General features: G+C 48.8%; 1 protein-coding gene across 2 annotated transcripts in view; it reads left to right on the forward strand.

Annotated features, from left to right (window-relative positions):
- GALNT2 (polypeptide N-acetylgalactosaminyltransferase 2) overlaps positions 1-23,052 on the forward strand; it is a 184,869-nt gene that overhangs the window by 156,056 nt on the left and 5,761 nt on the right. For both annotated transcript variants that reach the window (XM_055587909.1, XM_055587910.1), the window contains 7 exons: positions 361-448; positions 1,491-1,594; positions 3,959-4,085; positions 16,115-16,207; positions 16,525-16,608; positions 18,187-18,313; positions 21,976-22,095. In XM_055587909.1, coding sequence (XP_055443884.1) covers positions 361-448; positions 1,491-1,594; positions 3,959-4,085; positions 16,115-16,207; positions 16,525-16,608; positions 18,187-18,313; positions 21,976-22,095 — 743 coding nt within the window. The remainder of the gene's footprint in view (positions 1-360; positions 449-1,490; positions 1,595-3,958; positions 4,086-16,114; positions 16,208-16,524; positions 16,609-18,186; positions 18,314-21,975; positions 22,096-23,052) is intronic.

A 23,052-nucleotide genomic window follows, 5' to 3' on the forward strand; every position in this document is an offset into this window, starting at 1 on the left:
CTTTAATCCATCCCTCTTCTTTCTCACCTCCTTACAGCCCTTGGATATTACCTCACAGACTCCAGTTTCCTTATTTCACACTTATATATGAAAGTACACTTTCATACTTTTTGGTTTTAGGGAAAACTGCCCCACAGTTTCTGTGTTGGATAAGCTTCATGGGGAAGGATTTCAATGTGTGCCCAGCCCTCTGGTCTCCGTGTCCCACTCTACTGCACAGTCTCTCTCTTCCCCCTTCATCGTCTCTGTTTTTCCTTTGGTTTTCAGTGAATCCATCCACATACCAGGGATGGAAGTACCAGCAGCAGGCAGCCCGTGCTTACAGCATCCTGTGTTTCTTTTCTCTTCTGTGACCTGCAGGTTTTGACTGGAACTTGGTGTTCAAATGGGATTACATGACCCCCGAGCAGAGACGGTCCCGGCAAGGGAACCCCGTCGCTCCCATAAAGTAAGTGCCAGGCATCCTTCAGGTTCCCTTCTCTGAGGTCACAGGTGAGACGTCAGGCTCCAGCGTCATGTTCCCTCGGGATCTAGTCGCACTCTTGTCTCCAAGCCACACCCTCCCTTGCCCTCATCTTCACTCAAGGGAGAGTCTCTGCCAACAGCTTGTAGAATAAAGTACTTTGAGATTTATTTCTTGTACTTAAATATATCAGATCTGCCAGTTCCATGTCCTTTGTGCTGATAATGTAGAGCATTTTCCACACAGGATGGGGTCTCAGGCTGCCCTCAGGGTCTGGGCAGAGAGGTGGGCAGCCAGGGTGAGCCCCACCGCTGCCCCCGGTCAGCCCCCCTTATTCACCGGATTCTGCCTTCCTCTGTGCGGAGGAGGCAGCTGTATCACTGCCAGCTGGGTGGGGTCCCCATGTGTGGTGGGGATGCCTGTCCGGGAACACCTAGTTCAGGGGGTCCCTGCGGACACTGTCACTGTCCACATTGTAGCGTTTGTCCCCCGTCAGCGGGGAGCTCCAGCAGCACGGGGCCTGGACTTCTCACAGTGACTCCATGGAGAAAGGGCTGGGGCTCTCCTGTTGGCCTGTACCCAGGCTGAGAGGAAACGAGAAGATGATGGTTGCTCCAACAGAGGAAGAAGCTGTCCAGTGATGAGGATAAGAATAAGGGTAGCTAGTATCATCGAGCGTTTCCTGTGTGCATTGGGTGCTTTAAGCCTGTTATTGTTTGTAATCCTCCAAGGAACCTGGCACAGAAAAGCCGAGTACTAGCCTGGGGCACACTAGCAAGCATCCCAGCCCAGCAGCTGCTCTCACGTAGGGAGGCTCCGTGCAGCCCCTCGCACTTGGGAGCATCTGAGCAGGGCACTGAAGCCAGCAGGGGTCAAGCTGAGAGGGGCCCCTAGAGCTCTGAGCTAAGGACCAGGCTGTGCTGTTGTTTTTAAGTCTGGTTCTCAGGCTTGACCTTGGCATTAGAATGCTAGTGATCTAACCTTGACCTTTGACCGCTCTTCTCTTCTACCCTCTCTGCCTCTGTAGAACCCCTATGATTGCTGGAGGGTTGTTCGTGATGGATAAGTTCTATTTTGAAGAGCTGGGGAAGTATGACATGATGATGGATGTGTGGGGAGGAGAAAACCTGGGTACGTATGAGCCTTGTGTCTTTGGACACCAAACTGTTTCCAATTCTGCTGAAACCATGGTCTTTTCCTGCCAACCAAGGGGTAGAAATGAAAAGTGGAAGTTTTGGAGAAATTATTAAGTGAGAGTTTGTAGTATGGAGGTGCCAGTTGGAAAAGGTTTATAGAGACATTAAAGTGACCTTGCATTGTGGCCAAAAAGGGAAAAAAAAATTTTTTTTTAATAAATAAAAAGGACAAAGAATGCTACCTCTGGCCCCTGTGAGATGTGGGGGTTAGACTCCTTAGGAATGTTATTTGTCCTTTTCAGCCCATCCCCACAGCCTTAGGAAGGATGCTGACCACCCCCAGTGCATCATCTCGTTTCATGCTTTCTGGAAGGGACTGAGGTCTTGCTTGAGGTCTCGAGCTTATTGTTAGTAGAGCCAAAATACAGACACAAACTGCCTAATTAAAAAGCAACCATGTTTTCCTGAGTAATCAGTCATCCCTCGTCGGAGCCCAGTGAAATCAGTTGAACATAACTGTAGTTGTTCGCGACCTTAAAACTCTCCCACCAGGTCTCTGAATGGCTCCCTTACTGGTTTAACAGGCTCCCCATACAGGAGCCAGGGAGTCTTCGTGGCCCTGAGTTTTGAATTTTCCAGATAGGCAACTATATCTTTGAATTTTATTTCCTTAGATACAGAGAGCCTCCTAGTCAAGTTTTGTTCAACATTCTGTGTAGGCTTGGTGGTTATGACCACACTTTTCTAATATGATGAGGGAAGTGGTCATTAAAATCCCCAAACTGCTACACAGGGAGGTGTCTGGGGCTTCCGCTCACTGGTCCCAGTAGAGATTCCTGCTGCCCTGCTCTCGCATGGGTGTCACCCGCCTTTGGCCACAGCCTGGGCACCGGCTGCCACGCGAGGCCTTGTGTTCCGCGGGAACCCGCCTGGCTCTGAGCCGTGTGCGCTGTGGCAGTGACTGCGTGTGCCGCTCTGTCTCACTCCCCTGCGTGCTGTCAGGGTGCGGAGTGATGCTGAGGAAAGACCCTTTTATACCAACCTCAGGAAGTCTTCCAGAAAAACGAAGTCTAACCCTCCATCATATCATATCTTGATTTTCCTGTGTAACCTATTTCTCGAGTTCAGTCACATCCCTGCTCAGAGTGGGTGGCGATCAGGACGGGAGCCCGGCCGGCTCCCCGTGTCCAGGCAGCTCCCAAGCGTGGTGCTCTGGGCTGCATGTGTGTGTACGTGTCATGACCCGCGCCTGCCTGCTCAGGTGCTGAGTCCTCGGGTAGACTCTGTGTGGACTTGGGTGAAGAGCAGCCTTTGCTGGCCTGGTGGCTACTGGCTGCTGAAAGCTGGGGTGGCTGCCAGGTCTGGTTGTTCTTCGGGCATCATTGGTCACTGGACTTGGCCGGCTGGCTGGACACCTGCTGGTGCACAGGGATGAGATAAGTTTGGCGATTTAAGAGGAGACATTGTTTTTGTCCCGGATGGAGGAAGTTCAGGTGCATGCGGATGCTCTGGGCACTTAAGTCTTAGAGGAAGGTGGTGAACACAGTTGCCTCTTACATCTACATTGGGGCTGATGTCGGCATTTCATGCCTTTGATCATGGACATTCGGGCACTGTTGGTTGCCTTTTCTAAGTTGGATCCTTAGGAAGTATAGTAATACTCCACTGTGGAGAACCAGTCAGAGAGGAATTCTGAGCCAAGTCTCATCCACAGTGTTCGTGATGTTACAGGGGTGCCTGGTCTGCTGCCAGGAGTCTTGTGTTCACAGTGGGTCAGGGAATCACTCTTGTCCTAGGGTTTCTAGTCTGAATCTGAAAAATATTTCAAGTGTGCTCTTACTTTCTTTAAAATTTGGAATAGACTTCTTTCATGAAAACAAGGAATTTGGTAACACAGATAGAGCTGGCATCTGTAATTCTGCTCAGTGGTAAAATCTAAGATAGTAAATGTCCCAGTATGGGTAGTTTGTTGGGCATAAATTATTCACTTAACTACACTACTTTATATTGTCTGTATAATACCACTGCTCTGCAGACACCCTCATTCAATCTTTAGGATATTTCATTCAATCTTTTTTTCTCCATCTTTATTGAGGTTTCACTGACAATTTAAAATTGTATATATTTAAGGTATACAGCAGGATGATTTGATATGACCTGCATCCCCCCACACACATACGTCCTTGACTGTGCCCTGGAATCTAGAGACTAGTGTCAGATGTCCCTCCAGGGGACATTCAAGGACCCACTGGGGAAAGGGTCCTCCCTGTTGGCATTGCCTCAGGCCCTGGAGGTGGGGTGGGTATCTGCACCCGTGGGCAGCCCAGGCCCTCGGTCACCCATGTCTTCCCCACCTCAGAGATCTCGTTCCGCGTGTGGCAGTGTGGCGGCAGCCTGGAGATCATCCCCTGCAGCCGCGTGGGACACGTGTTCAGGAAGCAGCACCCCTACACCTTCCCGGGAGGCAGCGGCACTGTCTTCGCGCGGTAAGTGGCCGAGAGGCCCAGCAAGGCCCTGAGCACTGCTGACCGGCCCCGCAAGGCCTGACTGTGGGCTGTGTGGAAACATGTCCTGCAAGGGGCCGCCCCTCGGTGATGACAGGGGCAGCTGTAGGGACTGAGGACAGCGCATCGCACTGTCTGATTCGGGAGCGGGGAGCTCCTGTGGGTTTTAAGCAGCTACTAGACTCCTTTGTTTTGGACTTTAGAAGGGTTCTTCTGGTCCCTGGCCAGAGGATGGCAAGGATGACACCAAGAGGAAATGATGGTGAGGGTGGCAGAGGGCGGGGGCCAGGCAGGCATGTTTACTGATGAACAGGAGAGAGTAAGCAGGGACTCCTTGGTGACACCCACGCTGGCGATCACACGCTTGGCTGACGCAGTGCCCCTACAGACCCAGGAAGCCTCAGAGTAGGGTGGGCATGCTTAAGGTGGGGGATGACTAGTTTATGTTTCATGTGGCATTTTAAAACCTATATTAAGTACAGATTGCACAGTGTTCCTGTATCGTACAGAAACTAGATTTCTTAGCATAGAGAATATACGTTCAGGGAAACTTTAACAGAAGCCAAATATCATATAATGCTTCTGACCAAATTGCCTTCTCCCAAAAAGTATATCATTTCCCGGATGTTGTCTAAACTTCATTTCTCTTTGTTAGAAACAAAAATATGTTCTTACATGACAACCTCTACAAAATCAAGCAGTAATATGTACATTTTCCTCTAGGGTACTGTAAGACTCTTCTCAGAAACCTCTTGTAGAGACAGATCAAACACTTCAAATCAAAGCCTGATAGCTACCAGCAAAGCCTGGGGTTTCAGAAAACAGTCTTTTAAAATACACAAGACATTGCTTTGTATGCTTTTTTAAAGGGAAAAACCCCACTGTTTTTTAGAAGGGAAGCTTTGCCAGTGTATTTTACAGCCCGGGAGTCCTTTCGCTGGAGATATGGGGAGGAAACGGAGGGTGGTTCAGAACTGGGGACAGCATGGATCATCAGGCCTTCAGCAAGGCCCTTGCTGCCCTCTCTTGGCGGACTCACCTAAAAGATAGGGAGGTGGAATGTGTTAGTTTTGAAGTCCAGTTCTCTTTACTTTCTTCAATTATGTCACATTCAGGGTATAAGTATTTCACCATCTAAAAGTTGGAACTTGACAACAATAGCTAATATTTATAAAGTGTTTCATATGTGCTAGTCTGTTGGAGGCTTTATAAATATTCACATACTCTCCATGTGTATGAGTATAAGGAGTACATACTCCTCATCAGTTCAGTTCAGTTGCTTAGTCGTGTCCGACTCTTTGCGACCCCGTGAACCGCAGCATGCCAGACCTCCCTGTCCATCACCAACTTCCGGAGTCCACTCAAACCCATGTCCATTGAGTCAATGATGCCATCCAACCATGTCATCGCCTGTCGTCCCCTTCTCCTCCTGCTCTCAATCTTTTCCAGCATCAGGGTCTTTTCCAGTGAGTCAGCTCTTTGCATCAGGTGGCCAAAGTATTGAACTTTCAGCTTCAGCATTAGTCCTTCCAGTGAACACCCAAGACTGATCTCCTTTAGGATGGACTGGTTGGATTTCTTTGCAGTCCAAGGGACTCTCCAGAGTCTTCTCCAGCACCACAGTTCAAAAGCATCAATTCTTTGGTGCTCAGCTTTCTTTATAGTCCAACTCTCACATCCATACGTGACTACTGGAAAAACCATAGCCTTGACTAGACGGACCTTTGTTGGCAAAGTAATGTCTCTGCTTTCGAATATGCTGTCTAGGTTGGTCATAACTTTCCTTCCAAGGAGTAAGCGTCTTTTAATTTCATGGCTGCAGTCACCATCTGCAGTGATTTTGAAGCCCAGAAAAATAAAGTCTGACACTGTATCCACCGTTTCCCCATCTATCTGCCATGAAGTGATGGGACCAGATGCCATGATCTTCATTTTCTGAACGTTGAGCTTTAAGCCAACTTTTTCGCTCTCCTCTTTCACTTTCGTCAAGAGGCTCTTTAGTTCTTTTTCACTTTCTGCCATGAGGGTGGTGTCATCTATATATCTGAGATTATTGATATTTCTCCTGGCAATCTTGATTCCAGCTTATGTTTCATCCAGCCCAGCGTTTCTCATGATGTACTCTAAATATAAGTTAAATAAGCAGGGTGACAATAGACAGCTTGACGTACTCCTTTTCCTATTTGGGATCAGTTTGTTGTTCCATGTCCAGTTCTAACTGCTGCTTTCTGACCTGCATACAGGTTTCTCAAGAGGCAGGTCAGGTGGTCTGGTATGCCCATCTCTTTCAGAATTTTCCACAGTTTATTGTGATCCATACAGTCAAAGGCTTTGGCATAGTCAATAAAGCAGAAATTGTTTTTCCAGTGGTCATGTATGGATGTGAGAGTTGGACTGTGAAGAAAGCTGAGTGCCAAAGAATTGATGCTTTTGAATTGTGGTGTTGGAGAAGACTCTTGAGAGTCCCTTGGACTGCAAGGAGATCCAACCAGTGCATTCTAAAGGAGATCGGTCCTGGGTGTTCTTTGGAAGGAATGATGCTAAAGCTGAAACTCCAGTACTTTGGCCACCTCATGTGAAGAGCTCACTCATTGGAAAAGACTCTGATGCTGGGAGGGATTGTGGGCAGGAGGAGAAGGGGACGACAGAGGATGAGATGGCTGGATGGCATCACCGACTCGATGGACATGAGTTTGAGTGAACTCTGGGAGTTGGTGATGGACAGGGAGGCCTGGCGTGCTGCAATTCATGAGGTCTCAGAGTTGGAAACAACTGAGCGACTGAACTGAACTGAACTGGAACTCTTTTGCTTTTTTGATGATCCAGCGAATGTTGGCAATTTGATCTCTGATTCCTCTGCCTTTTCTAAAACCAGCTTGAACATCTGGAAGTTCACGGTTCATGTAATGTTGAAGCCTGGCTTGGAGAATTTTAAGCATTATTTTACTGTTTCATTCCAATCCCATACTCCTCATAAAGCCTTATAAAATAAGTAGTATTATTTCTGGGCTTCCCTGGTGGTTCAGTGGTAAAGAATCTGCCTATCATGTTGGAGACTGCCTGCCATGCAGGAGACACAGGTTCGATCCCTGGGTCAGGAAGATCCCCTGAAGAAAGAAATGGCAACCCACTCCAATATTCTTGCCATGGATTCTTGCCATTCTTGCCATGGAAAAATCCTATGGACAGGGGAGTACGGTGGGCTACAGTCTATGGGGTCATAAAAGTCAGACACAACTTGGTGACCTAAACCATCACCACCATTTCAACTCAAGGGGTAAGAGAAACTGAGGCACAGAAAGGTTCAGTTCCTTTGTCTAAGTTCATGCATCTGGAAAGTGGGATTCAATCTTGGCCACTTGGCTCTGGAGTCCATGTTATTTTTTATCCAAATCTCTTAAGTACAGGTAGTAGTTGAGGCTGCTAGATTTCAGCATTGAGATACAGACTCTTAAGTAGGGTCTAGGGTGACAGGGAGAGAACCATCTCATTTGTGCAGGTCACTGTGTGAGGAAGGGAAGGAGGCAGACAGGCAGGGATGATGGGAAGAATGAATGGAGAAGTGGCTCCTGGGTTCCTTCCTTATTCTGCCACAAGTGTGCCCTATTGCTTTAGAGAGAGCACGGTGATGCCACACCTGCAAGCTCTTACATCATATCCGTCCCTGAATACCCGTTGAGTGAGAATCCTTGGGCAGTTCCTTCTCTTTTTCTTACAGCTTTGTTTCCAGTTAGCCTCTTACAAGCCTCTTAGACTGGAGAGTGTTGCTAATGTGCTTGCATGTGGATGTGGATTAGAGTTTTACCAAAAGTCCAAGGGAGCTCCCAGCCAGAATAGCCATGGGACAGCAGGGCAGGTGCCTTAGAAGATATTTGGGTTTACTGTTAGTAGTTAATGGTGAGACTTATTCATGGTAAGGGTAACTACTATTAAATTAAATACAGAAAGCAGCAGTTTAAACTTACTCTCTTACCAAACATTTTCCTGTCTGGTGTGTGTGACTGGCCAGTCCCGCCCTCTGTCTCCTGCCTGCTTCCTGGCAGCACTATTGACCTGCACCAAGGCTGAGTGGGGAGGGGAGCAAAGGCAAGGTGCCCTGTACCTACAGCTCCTAGAAGACTGCTTGCCATATAGGCGCCTGAGAAATATTTGCATCAGTGAATTTAAACGAGTGTTGAGCAGCACATGAGGCTCATTCTTTGCGGCTACCTATGTATCTTTTTTTATTAAGTAGGCAGAAAAGGGGGCTTCGCATTTAAGAGTTGAGAAATGACTTAATCACTTAATGACTTTTAGGTGATTTAAAACTGCTGCGTGATTGCACTTCCTAAAACCTTTTAATTTGGTGAAAACATCCGTCAATCTCCCTCTCCCCCATTCCCCTTCTCACCACTCTTTTCTCCCGCCACACACGTATCTACCATGTGCTGTTCTGCTACTGCTGTATTTTCATCCATCAAGTCAGGGACATCTTCCCATGGCAACATGTGAAACGTACACCTGTATCTTTCATGGCCTCAGAGGAGCCCATGTGTTTGCCCACTTACTGCTGATGGTTGTATAGGTTGTTTCTTCTGCCATTGTAAGCAGTGCTAAATGGAGCATGTTTTTATTCCTGGTTGGTTATTTTCTTGAGGTAAATTTCTAGATGTGGGAACTGCTAGATCAGAGGAGAGGTACATTCGAAATATCTTGTCTGCCTCTTACAGGGTCTTCTAAAGAACAATCCATCTACACACATATATCACTTGATATAAAGGATCAGTTCAGTTCAGTCGCTCAGTCATGTCCAACTCTTTGTGACCCCATGAACTGCAGCACACCAGGCCTCTCTGTTCATCACCAACTCCCGGAGCCCACCCAAACTCATGTCCATTGAGTCAGTGATGTCATCCCACCATCTCATCCTCTGTCGTCCCCTTCTTCTCCTGCCCTCAATCTTTCCCAGCATCAGGGTCTTTTCAAATGAGTCGGCTCTTCACATCAGGTGGCCAAACTATTGGACTTTTAGCTTCAGCATCAATCCTTCCAGTGACTATTCAGGACTGATTTCCTTTAGGATGGACTGGTTGGATCTCCTTGCAGTCCAAAGGACTCTCAAGAGTCTTCTCCAACACCACAGTGCAAAAACATCAATTCTCTGGTATTCAGCTTTCTTCACAGTCCAACTCTCACATCCATACATGACCACAGGAAAAACCATAGCCTTGACTAGACGGACCTTTGTTGGCAAAGTAATGTCTCTGCTTTCGAATATGCTGTCTAGGTTGGTCATAACTTTCCTTCCAAGGAGTAAGCGTCTTTTAATTTCATGGCTGCAGTCACCATCTGCAGTGATTTTGGAGCCCAAAAAAATAAAGTCAGCCACTGTTTCCACTGTTTCCCCATCTATCTGCCATGAAATGATGGGACCAAATGCTATGATCTTAGCTTTCTGAATATTGAGCTTTAAGCCAACTTTTTCACTCTCCTCTTTCACTTTCATCAAGAGGCTCTTTAGTTCTTCTTCACTTTCTGCCATAAGGGTGGTGTCATCTGCATGCATATTTGAGATTATTGATATTTCTCCCGGCAGTCTTGATTCCAGCTTGTGCTTCATCCAGCCAGCATTTCTCATGATGTACTTTGCATACAAGTTAAATAATCAGGGTGACAGTAGAGAGCCTTGACGTACTCCTTTTCCTATTTGGAAACAGTCTGTTGTTCCATGTCCAGTTCTAACTGTTGCTTTCTGATCTGCATATGAGTTTCTCAAGAGGCAGGTCAGGTGGTCTGGTATTCCCATGTCTTTCAGAATTTTCCACTGTTTATTGTGATGCACACAGTCAAAGGCTTTGGCATAGTCAATAAAGCAGAAATAGATGCTTTTTGGAACTCTTGCTTTTTTGATGATCCAGCGGATATTGGCAATTTGATCTCTGGTTCCAGATGTTCAAACCAGCTTGAACATCTGGAAGTTTGTGGTTCACGTATTGCTGAAACCTGGCTTGGAGAATTTTGAGCATTACTTTACTAGTGTGTGAGATGAGTGCAATTGTGCACTAGTTTGAGCATTCTTTGGCATTGCCTTTCTTTGGGATTGGAATGAAAACGGACCTTTTCCAGTCCTGTGGCCCTGCTGAGTTTTCCAAATTTGCTGACATATTGAATGCAGCACTTTCACAGCATCATCTTTTAGGAATTGAAATAGGTCAACTGGGATTTCACCTCCACTAGCTTTGTTCATAGTGATGCTTCCTAAGGCACCTTGACTTCACATTCCGGGATATCTGGCTCTAGGTGAGTGATCACACCATCATGATTCACTGGGTTGTGAAGATCTTTTTTGTACAGTTCTTCTGTGTATTCTTGCCAAACAGGAGATGGCAAGAGTGAACGTCAACATTCTAGGAATGGACTGGAATGGGTGAATTTAACTCAGATGACCATTATATCTACTACTGTGGGCAGGAATCCCTTAGAAGAAATGGAGTAGCCATCATAGTCAACAAAAGAGTCTGAAATGGACATTAACAGATGATCAACACTGAAATCAGATTGATTATATTCTTTGCAGCCAAAGATGGAGAAGCTCTATACAGTCAGCAAAAACAAGACCAGCAGCTGACTGTGGCTTAGATCATGAACTCCTTATTACCAAATTCAGACTTAAATTGAAGAAAGTAGGGAAAACCACTAGACCATTCAGGTATGACCTAAATCAAATCCCTTATGATTATACAGTGGAAGTGACAAATAGATTTAAGGGACTGGATCTGATAGATAGAGTGCCTGATGAGCTATGGACAGAGGTTCGTGACATTGTACAAGAGACAGGGATCAAGACCATCCCCAAGAAAAAGATATGCAAAAAAGCAAAATGGCTACCTGAGGAGGTCTTACGAATAGCTGTGAAAAGAAGAGAAGCGAAAAGCAAAGGAGAAAAGGAAAGATATACCCATTTGAATGCAGAGTTCCAAAGAATAGCAAGGAGAGAGAAGAAAGCCTTCCTCCATAATCAATGCAAAGAAATAGAGGAAAACAACAGAATCGGAAAGACTAGCGATCTCTTCAAGAAAATTAGAGATACCAAGGAAACATTTCATGCAAAGATGGGCTCAATAAAGGACAGAAATGGTGTGGACCTGACAGAAGCAGAAGATATTAAGAAGAGGTGCCAAGAAGGATATAGGCCCCAAACACATTATTTTAGTAATTGTAACTCAGATGATTTGAAAGGCTCCCCACTTATAGCTCAGTTGGTAAAGAATCCACCTGCAGTGCAGGAGACCCCAGTTCGATTCCTGGGTCTGTAAGATCCCCTGGAGAAGGGATAGGCTACCCAGTCCAGTATTCATAGCCTTCCCTTGTGGCTCAGCTGATAAAGAATCTGTATGTAATGCAGGAGACCTCAGTTCGATCCCTGGGTTGGGAAGATCCCCTGCAGAAGGGAAAGGCTATCCACTCCAGTATTCTTGCCTGGAGAATTCCATGGACTGTATAGTCCATGGGGTCCCTAAGAGTCAGACATGACTGAGCAACTTTCACTTTCTTTCACTTTCCATGTTAAAGACTTTTCTAATACGGGAACAATACCTATTCTTGTAGAACGTGAATATTGTCTCCCTAATGTATTTATCATTGGTGGTTAGAACTTTGGCTTATATAGTATCTTCAAAGTAAATTTTTGGAGAAGTGACAAGACAAAGGAAAAGGACTTTGAGCTTCTAAGGGAGTAGTTGGAGGGAAGGTGGCATGTTAGGGGGCAGCCAAGAGGAGCTACTCCACGTTCAAGGTCAGGAGGGGTGGTGGTGAGGAGATACCCCTCGTCCAAGGTAAGAGAAACCCAAGTAAGTCGGTAGGTATTGTGAGAGGGCATCAGAAGGCAGACACACTGAAACCATAATCACAGAAAACTAGTCAATCTAATCAGACTAGGATCACAGACTTGTCTAACTCAATGAAACTAAGCCATGCCTGTGGGGCCACCCAATACAGGCGGGTCGTGGTGGAGAGGTCTGACAGAATGTGGTCCACTGGAGAAGGAATGGCAAACCACTTCAGTATTCTTGCCTTGAGAACCCCATGAACAGTGTGAAAAGGCAAAATGATAGGATACTGAAAGAGGAACTCCCCAGGTCAGTAGGTGCCCAATATGCTACTGGAGATCAGTGGAGAAATAACTCCAGAAAGAATGAAGGGATGGAGCCAAAGCAAAAAGAGTACCCAGCTGTGGATGTGACTGGTGATAGAAGCAAGGTCCGATGCTGTAAAGAGCAATATTGCATAGGAACCTGGAATGTCCGGTCCATGAATCAAGGCAAATTGGAAGTGGTCAAACAGGAAATGGCAAGAGTGAACATCAACATTCTAGGAATCAGCTAACTAAAATGGACTGGAATGGGTGAATTTAACTCAGATGACCATTATATCTACTACTGCGGGCAAGAATCCCTCAGAAGAAATGGAGTAGCCATCATGGTCAACAAAAGAGTCCGAAATGCAGTACTTGGATGCAATCTGAAAAATGATAGAATGATCTCTGTTCGTTTCCAAGGCAAACCATTCAATATCACAAGTAATCCAAGTCTATGCCCCACCCAGTAACACTGAAGAAGCTGAAGTTGAATGGTTCTGTGAAGACCTACAAGACCTTTTAGAACTAACACCCAAAAAAGGTGTCCTTTCCATTTTAGGGGACTGGAATGCAAAAGTAGGAAGTCAAGAAACACCTGGAGTAACAGGCTAATTTGGCCATGGAGTACGGAATGAAGCAGGGCAAAGACTAATAGAGTTTTGCCAAGAAAATGCACTGGTCATAGCAAACACCCTCTTCCAACAACACAAGAGAAGACTCTACACATGGACATCACCAGATGGTCAACCCCAAAGTCAGATTGATTATATTCTTTGCAGCCAAAGATGGAGAAGCTCTATATAGTCAGCAAAAACAAGACCAGCAGCTGACTGTGGCTCAGATCATGAACTCCTTATTGCCAAATTCAGACTTAAGTTGAAGAAAGTAGGGAAAACCACTAGACCGTTCAGGTATGACCTAAATCAAATCGCTTATGATTATACAGTGCAAGTGAGAAAGAGATTTAAGGGCCTAGATCTGATAGATAGAGTGCCTGATGAACTATGGACGGAGGTTCATGATATTGTAGAGGAGACAGGGATCAAGACCATCCCCATGGAAAAGAAATGCAAAATGGCTGTCTGGGGAGGCTGTGAAAAGAAGAGAAGTGAAAAGCAAAGGAGAAAATGAAAGATATAAGCATCTGAATGCAGAGTTCCAAAGAATAGCAAGAAGAGATAAGAAAGCCTTTCTCAGCAATCAATGCAAAGAAATAGAGGAAAACAACAGAATGGGAAAGACTAGAGATCTCTTCAAGAAAGTTAGAGATACCAAGGGAACATTTCATGCAAAGATGGGCTCGATAAAGGACAGAAATGGTATGGACCTAACAGAAACAGAAGATATTAAGAAGAGGTGGCAAGAATACACAGAAGAACTGTACAAAAAAGATCTTCACGACCAAGATAATCACGATGGTATGATCACTGACCTAGAGCCAGACATCCTGGAATGTGAAGTCAAGTGGGCCTTAGAAAGCATCACTACGAACAAAGCTAGTGGAGGTGATGGAATTCCAGTTGAGCTATTTCAAATCCTGAAAGATGACGCTGTGAAAGTGCTGCACTCAATATGCCAGCAAATTTGGAAAACTCAGCAGTGGCAAAGGACTGGAAAAGGTCAGTTTTCATTCCAATCCCAAAGAAAGACAACCTCAAAGAATGCTCAAACTACCGCACAATTGCACTCATCTCACACGCTAGTAAAGTAATGCTCAAAATTCTCCAAGCCAGGCTTCAGCAATACGTTAACTGTGAACTTCCAGATGTTCAAGCTGTTTTAGAAAAAACAGAGGAACCAGAGATCATATTGCCAACATCCGCTGGATCATGGAAAAAGGAAGAGAGTTCCAGAAAAACATCTATTTTTTCTTTATTGAGTATGCCAAAGCCTTTGACTGTGTGGATCACAATAAACTGTGGAAAATTCTGAAAGAGATGGGCATGCTAGACCACCTGACCTGCCTCTTGAGAAACCTGTTTGCAGGTCAGGAAGCAACAGTTAGAACTGGACATGGAACAACAGACTGTTTCCAAATAGGAAAAGAAGTACGTCAAGGCTGCATATTGTCACCCTGCTTATTTAACGTATATGCAGACTACATCATGAGAAATGCTGGAAGAAGCACAAGCTGGAATCAAGATTGCTAGGGAAATATCAATAACCTCAGATATGCAGATGATACCACCCTTATGGCAGAAAGTGAAAAGGAACTAAAAAGCCTCTTGATGAATGTGAAAGAGGAGAGTGAAAAAGTTGGCTTAAAGCTCAACATTCAGAAAATGAAGATCATGGCATCTGGTCCCATCACTTCATGGGAAATAAATGGGGAAACAGTGGAATCAGTGTCAGACTTTATTTGGGGGGGGCTTCAAAATCACTGCAGATTGTGATTGCAGCCATGAAATTAAAAGACGCTTACTCCTTGGAAGGAAAGTTATGACCAACCTAGACAGCATATTCAAAAGCAGAGATGTTACTTTGCCAACAAAAGTCCGTTTAGTCAAGGTTATGGTTTTTCCACTGGTCATGTATGGATGTGAGAGTTGAACTGTGAAGAGAGCTGAGCACTGAAGAATTGATGCTTTTGAATTGTGGTGTTGAAGAAGACTCTTGAGAGTCCCTTGGACTACAAGGAGATAAAACCAGTCCATTCTAAAGGAGATCAGTCCTGGGTGTTCTTTGGAAGGAATGATGCTGAAGCTGAAACTCCAGTACTTTGGCCACCTCATGCGAAGAGTTGACTCATTGGAAAAGACTCTGATGATGGGAGGGATTCTGGGCAGGAGGAAAATGGGATGACTGAGGAATAGATTGCTGGATGGCATCACTGACTCGATGGACGTGAATTTGAGTGAACTCTGGAAGTTGGTGATGGACAAGGAGGCCGGGCATGCTGCGATTCATGGGGTCGCAAAGAGTCGGACACGAGTGAGCAACTGAACTGACTGACTGACTAAATGTATTTATCTTCGAATCATGGAATGCCTTTATATGGGTTCTTAAAGAGAACTGGCTCTCAGCCCAAAATGTGAGTCTCCTTTGGACCAGAGTCCAGGGATACTGGAGCAGAGACGTTCACTGCCTTAGCGCTCCTCCACACATGCTCTAAGGATAATGCTGGCAGGAGAAGATGCTGGTGCCGTGCGTGTGGCAGCCTTTAGTAGATTTCATACATTCCAAGGTGGCTTGTCCCACTGGCCTTATTGATCGTAGGTCGTTTCTCCCCATGATTGTGAGATGTAAATGTGGGGTCTTCTGGCCTTCTAGAGAAGCCCGTTCTGCGTGGACCCCTCCAACACAGGGTAGTAGGAACCCCAAATGTGGGGCGTATACTACTGTCCCTCACTATTCCTGGTCCAAACAGGATGCTCTCAGCTCAGCTCTGCCCAAATTAATTTAATAGTAACTGTGATTTGCTGTCAGCTTTCCCAGAGCTATTTAGTCATAGCTCTGCATCACAGGCATGAGAAAGGCCAGAGAGAAGAGGTCAAGGATTCTTGGTTTTGGTCACTGACACCAGCCTTCTGGGCTACACAATAAGAGTTACTGAGAGTGATTCTCTTTGGTCCTTGGTGGTACAGCCACAAACCCTGTTTTAAAATACCTCCCTGTGCTGTGATTCTAACTTTGACTTTTGCTCTTTGACAATCTGTGTTCAAAGAAAGATGAGGAGGTTGATTTTGTTGTTCAGTGATAGCTGCTGAATGCCAGCCACCTGCAGACACCTAGGGGTGGGGGACAGACTGCTCTCTGCTCCATGTGGGCACCTATCAGGCCGCCAGGCCCCAGAAGCCTGACCCTGAAGCCTCCACAGCACTTGCTCAGTGCAGACAGAGCACCAGCAATGGAAAGAAGGCAGCTCACAGCTCAAGGAGACTTGTTTTGTATCTAGTAACACCCGCCGGGCAGCAGAGGTCTGGATGGACGAGTACAAGAACTTCTACTATGCAGCAGTGCCTTCTGCCAGAAATGTCCCTTATGGAAAGTAAGTGTGACCCATGGCCTCTTGCTGTTTTGCTTCTTGGGATCCTGTGTGTATGTGTGTGTGCACGCGTGCGTGCGCAACAAGGGCAGGAGCAGCCCACACCGTAAGCAGATCAGGTGTCAAAGAGGGGACTCTGCTCAAGGGTAACGAGGGCCCTCTCGGGAGGCGCGAGGGGACAGAGGAATCCAAACAGCAGTGTGGATGATCCAGTCCCCACTGCCTGCCCCAACTCTTTTCTCATTGGCAGATTTCCAGGTTTGAGGTAGAGCCCATCTGTTTTTTAAATTTATCTTAAAGAATCTTGTCTCCTTCTCCAGTATTCAGAGCCGACTGGAGCTCAGGAAGAAACTTAACTGCAAGCCTTTCAAATGGTACCTGGAAAATGTCTACCCAGAGCTAAGGTGAGGCCCCGGGGCTGGGTTCTGCTTCAGGATGACTCGGAGGCAGCCAGCGCCCACCGGGTGCAGGGCCTGGAGGTGGAAGGAAGGTTGTGTTAGGGCGAGAGGCCGGGAGCTGTGCCCCGCTGCTGTCCTCAGGCTCCCCAAGGGGGCGCTCTTGCCCCTAGCCCGCAGGCTCCCCCTGCCTGGGACCCCCCTTGAAGCTCCTTTGCCCCCTGCAGTTGTGTAGGGGCTGAGACCCAGCGGTTGCCCAGCAAGGGAGAGTGCCCAGCAGAGGGTCAAATAACCACACTGGCCTGTTGTTTTAATGCCTGCCCACTTGCATCCTGAGGCACAGCAGGAGACCTGTGGGTCTGTGGGCTTCAGGCTGCTTCTGGACTTCATCTTCTTAGAGGAGTCAGAAGACAGGTCTTGCCTCAGTGGGGCACATTTCCTTTTTCTGACTTTCCCAGTGCATTTCACAGCAGGTAATGTGTCTCCACACAGAAGCTGTGACTGAGGAGCCAGCACCATCCCCTTCTGTGCTAAGGGGCTCTCAGAGCCCTGGCCACAGAGCTTCATCTGAGGCCACACGGCCTCTCTGCTGCTCTTCACTTACCTCAGTCTCGGGGTCCCTCTGCCGTGTCTCCCACACCCCACGGGAAGGGGAAAAACAGAAGTCGTCTCCCTGCCCGCTCTGGGAAGGCCGTCGGCAGTGTAATGTCCCGGTCATTGCCTCTCCCCAGCAGACCAGGGCTCACAGCAGGGGCCCACAGTCCTTCCTGGTGCTTTTGTGTCACTGTGGCCTGTGCCTGGTGACCAGATGCAGTGACATTACAGTAGGTTTGACCTGAGATCCCCGGTGATTTGGGGCAACAATGGGCCCTGCACCACCTGGGATCACATGTGTGAAGCATGCACACCATGGCCATGGATAGATCGGCTGCCCCGACCGTGCCCAGCAAGGGCGACACCAGCCTGATATTTGTGCTGCATCAGCGACACTCTCTGCCTTCCCTGCATGAGCCTGTGGGCCCAGCCATGCTGAGGGCTGCTCTGTGGCCCCTGAAGCAACCCCACGGAGGAGGAGGGTGCACATGAGCGCGCAAGGCTGGTGCGCAGCCAAGGCAGGCCCGGGGCCAGCTCTGACCCTGCAGCCGGCCGCCCTGCCACTGTGCTCTCTTGCTGTGTTTGCACCAGGACACATGGCTGACCCAACTGTGTTCCCCCGCTCTCTTAGTCCTCAGTCTACTGGAAAGTTCCAAGCAGCAGGATCTGACCACATTAATTGCTTTTCTAAGTGAGTTTCAAAAAGTAACACTAAAGAGAAAAGGAGCATTTTCTTTCCAGAAAAATTTCTCTGGTACAAAACAAAAAGACTACTTCAACCTAAAATTCTCCCTGTAGGGTCAGGGATTGAGAATCTTGAAGCCATGCTGTCTCAGGGTGCAGCTGGGCCGGTGTTGGGGCGCCTGACCTGAGGGTGCCCTTGCTGTCTCTCTGCCTGGCTCCCTTCTGAGGGCTCTGAGCACCGGTTGGGGGCGGGGCAGACAGGCAGCCAGCAGCCCTGAGTGCAGTGAGTGACTGTCTCCTTGGTTCCAGGGTTCCTGACCATCAGGATATAGCCTTCGGGGCCTTGCAGCAGGGGACCAACTGCCTGGACACGTTGGGCCACTTCGCCGATGGTGTTGTCGGCGTTTACGAGTGCCACAATGCTGGCGGCAACCAGGTGCGTGCGTGGGGGCGCCGGGGAAGTGGGGCCTGAGGCCGCACCTCCTCTCGCCGCCCTCCCCTGAGATGGCCACCCGCTCACAGCGGGCCTCGGGGTCGGAGGGGATGTTCTCCTGCAGCTGTGGTCAGCCTTGGGCAGGCTCTGGTGCGCAGGGCGGGCGACCTGGGTCTCCCCTCCCCCCGTCCTCCTCTCTGCACTGATGCCCCGGGCCGTGTGCTCATCCCCGGGCACCTGTCTGCATCTACGCCTGCCCAGGCCTCTGTGTGCAGGTGCTTCCCCACGGCTGCTAGGGCTGCCCGTTAGATGATAAGCTTAGATGTGAACACTCACAGCTCTGACCTCGTGGGAAAGGAGGGAGGTGAGTGAGGACCTGACAGGCCCAGCTGTGGCCTGTCTCCCAGAGGACAGTGTTCTGGAAAATGGTTTTCCTGTGAGTTGATAACAGGTATGTGGTAAAATGAGGGCTTTGGACACACAAATGGCTGGGCGGTGCTAGGTGCTGTCATCTACTCTTAGGGGGCCTGCCACTGGGAAAAAAGTCACTTGAACTCAGTGCATCCCAGAGTCTTCTTTAAATGGAACTATTTTCAAAAGAGGATGCCTGCCTTTGTGTGAAGTTGGCTGTGCCCCATCCTCTTGAGAAATGTCTAGACAGATGGCAGCCTCTGGTTCCTGGCTTCCTGTCTGCTCCGGGTGGTGTCATCTCTGTGGTTGTCCAGACCTGTGACAGGCGGGACGTGGGGAGCAGACAGCCCCCAGCCGGCTCCAGCTCATATCCCAAGGCGGGCTACCTCCCTGGCTTTCAGCAGAAGAGCCCGGGAACTTTGGGGAAGCATGGATCCCGGGTCCCACACACAGAAAGCCTGATTTCATGAATCTGGGATTAGAGCATCAGGGTATTTGGAAGCCCTCCAGGCTGGGTGACCCTCCGTGAGTGCTGGGCAGGGAGGGTTTCCCAGCAGGAAGGACGCAAAAGGGCAGGTAACAGCAAGGCGGCACGACACTTCCACCCCCAGTCAGGGAGCACCATCCTCCGTGGACCAGCCTGGACCCCGTGAGCCCCTTTCCAGATCAGACCACCCTGTAGTCCTCTGTCTGCTGAAGAGAAGATTCTAGATCTGCACCACACAGCACAGCAGCCACTGGCCACATGTGGATGCCCAGCACTGGAAACGTGGTGAGAGTAGCAGGGTGTAAAGTTCTCACTTTATTTCACTGTAACTCACCTAGCCATGTGTGAATTAAATAGCACGTCCTTATGGAAAATTGGACGCGGCTCTGAAAGGGTAAGATGTGTCATCTGGTTTCTGGCTGGGCCTCAGCAGGCACACAGGAAATGGGAAAATTTAAGAGTGGCAGCTTGAAAAAGTACTTCTTAAATATTCATGAACTTTAGTTGCAAATTCAGATCGCTAACATGCAACAGAAAAAGGAAATGGCAGCTATCTCTGCTGTTTGCGTAGCTGAATTAGTTTTTCTGGGATTCAGTGTAAAGTCTGTTTGAAAATGATGAAGTATACGGTGGCAGGAAGATTGTAGAAACATTCAGATGTAAGCTTTCCATGGAGATCAGCAAAGCCCCCAGCAGCTTCCAAGAACAATTGAAAACCCTTCTGCATACAGAGGGCTCCCACATCACTCCTCTCACTAAATGGAGAGGCAGAGCTCCGTGTCCCTGTTGCACATGGACACACCTAGAAGAACGGACGGTGCAGGCTCTGCCCCTCCTGGCGCCTTCGTGGCGCTGGGCGCTGCTTTAAGGCGCCCTACTCCTCCCGCCTTCCTGGGAAGGACAGCCTCCTGTAAGACTGGAACCATCCTCACAGCCCAGCATGCCGCCCTTCTGAGAATGCACTGCATACTCAGAACTAAGAGCCCCGGGGCCAGGTGGGCACGGGTGGGCACGGGGCTCTGGGCTTCCATGGAAGACAGGCCACGCAGGTTCTTCTCCTCTAGGACTTTTCAGAGCCTCTCACAGGCTACTGGTAAATTTGCAAGAGTGACAAATGGTCCAAATCCAGTGTTTCCTAAATTTACTTGCCCTGAAAGCAACTTTTCATAGAATTCCTCCTGGAGTTCGCTTTGAGAAACACTAATCAGAGGTGAGAAAGTTGAAGCTGAGGGATTCGAGGGGGCTGCCTAGTCTGAACCCCTGTCAGGGCACAAGGAAGCTCACCCATGGCCCAGGGGCTCTCCCTCCCTTTCCTGGATGTGGCCCAACCCTCTGCCCCACACCCACCCCCTGAGCTGGACTCATATCTCACTGCTGAGTGGGTTGGGGGTGCATGTGTGGCCCCCAGATGTTAACACTGTCCTGATAACAGACCATCTGCTCCGAGGTGATTTAGGTGAGGAGCAATGAGGCTTCTTTAAAAGATTCTGCATCCTTCCCTTAGCTGTGTCCCCTGAGAGCAGAGAAGAGGAAAACAATCTCTGCATAGTGCTTAATTGTGCCTCATGTTACACAACACAAGCACCAGGGTGATACCTACTCTCCCCGCAAGGGACAGAGCCTCTGGGGAGCAAGACCTGGCCTGTGCGTTCCCTGCCATGCGTCCAGACCTCAGAGAATGCCCTAAATGTGCGGGCACTCAGCGGACAGTCACTAGGTGGATGAGTAGACAGATGAATAGACAGATTGACTTATAGCAGCTTTCCTGGGGGTACAGAAGAAGCAGAAAGGGCCCCTCCTGAGGAATTCTGACTTAGAAGGGGCTCTAGATCCTGGGGGCTCATGTGGGTTTTATCCTTTTGCAAGAATCAAGTCCTAGAGTGAAGGTCAGAAGCCTTGTCCTCCTGCCTCCACTGCGGCCCCGCCCAGAGCAGGCTTCCTCCCTCCTCTCATGCCTGGTCATACTCACCCATCGCGTCCCCTTCTCAGCTCCTACCTTTCTCATGCTCTTGTTTAGTGTTCACAATAAAGAGTTCTGCTCTCAGCTCTTAAGGGGTGTGTGTGTGTGTGTGTGTGTGTGTGTGTGTGCGTGCTCACATGTATGTCTATTCTTTAAGATCAAAGGCAAGTTATTTCAGCGCTTTCTGGCTCAGTTTTCTCATCTGTAAAATGGAGTTAATAATAGCCTCTCGTGGGACTATTGTCTAAAGGGCTTAGAACAGTGCCAGGCACATTCTAGGCACCCAGGGCTGGCTGTGCCATGTGAGGGCAAAGACCTAGATCCATTTGTAGGGAGCTCAGCTTCACAAGCATCAGTAGCCTGGCTTGGTGGTTGGTGGTGAGGCTAAATGTGCTGTATGTGGTTCATAATTTCACACAGGACAGCCACAGTCATAAATGCTGTTTCCAAACTGTACCTGTGTCAGGTCAGAGTCATTCCAAGGAAACGTTGGCCCTAACGTCCACCCGTGGGTGACAGGCTGGGGCTGCGGTGTTCACAGCTCAGTCAGTGATGGAAGATGCGGCGTGGAGCGCTAGCCTGTGTTTGGGCTGAAGTACTTACTGGCGTTGGCCTCGTGCTCAGAGATGAAGCTCCTGACACTCCTGCTGCAGACTTGCTCTTGGGCACAAAGTCCCTTGCTGGCCCTGAGCTGGTTGGGGCTCCTGAAGCCTGTTCCCTGCATACCTCCCTTCTTGGGCCCTTCCTCACTGCATCTTCACCCCGTAGCCCCATGAGCCGAGCCCTGACCTCGGGTTTGTATTGCAGGAATGGGCCCTTACCAAGGAAAAGTCGGTGAAGCATATGGACTTGTGCCTGACCGTGGTGGACCGGGCACCTGGCTCCCTCATAAAGCTGCAGGGCTGCCGGGAGAACGACAGCAGGCAGGTAGGTGCCAGTAGGGACGAGCCCAAGCCAGCACCCCCTGCCCCAGTGCTGGGGTCCCAGGGGCTGGGTGTTCACTGGGGGCACCTGTGACTTGTGCCGTCTTGTGTCCCCACATGGAGCCCCTGACACGCTGTGAACACCCAGCAAATCCTGCACTGGGATCACTGTGAGGAGCATGGGTTGCGTGTTACACAGGCTAGTCCATCAGTTATGGGGCCGCTTCTGCCAGAGTTCACCATCCTAGATATTTCTCCTATCACCTCTGGATTCATCTCTTTATGTTGAGTGTCCCCTTTAATAGGCTGCAGAGGCAGGGCTATGCTTTGCAGCTACGTGTTCAACTCCTGTGTAGGTCAACGAGGGCTGGGCACTGGGGTGGGAGTCCCGGCACCAGAGGTGGTTCCCCCTCACGCTGGGGGCCAGATGAGCCAGGCTGGGCCCTCCCTGAGACAGGCCTCCTGCGCCAGGGAAGACTGTGTCTGGCAGTGCCTGGGAGCACCTGACGCATGGGGGTGCTGGTGGCCGGGGTGCGTGGATTGCAGCTCCCTGCCGCCGACCCTGCCTGGAGGCACAGACCCCAGGCCCCAGAGCCACGGACCCCAGGCCCCAGAGCCGGGAGTGACCTGGCAGAGTTCTGGGCGCTGGCTTCTCTGCAGCACCGGAGCGGCCCAGGGCACCCGCCAGGAACCAGGCTGGCCAAACCAATGGAGTTTAGTTTTGCTTCAAAGATGAGAGTTCGTGACTTTACTCGTGAGAAGTTAGTGAGACAGTGACTTACGAACCAGCCTAGAAAAGATAGTGAAGTTCATGATAACGTCACCTCAGAGGAGGTGTTTGACTTCCTTGCTGATGAACCCCCAACCCTGAAAGGAAAGACCTGCATTTTATAAAACAGTATCTATAAAGAGCCCTTTATTTCTGAAGCCAGAGGCCTAATGAGGCTTATTCTCCTCCCCA

This window comes from Bubalus kerabau, chromosome 1 (assembly GCF_029407905.1).
Source record: "Bubalus kerabau isolate K-KA32 ecotype Philippines breed swamp buffalo chromosome 1, PCC_UOA_SB_1v2, whole genome shotgun sequence".
In the NCBI taxonomy this organism is placed as follows: domain Eukaryota; kingdom Metazoa; phylum Chordata; class Mammalia; order Artiodactyla; family Bovidae; genus Bubalus; species Bubalus kerabau.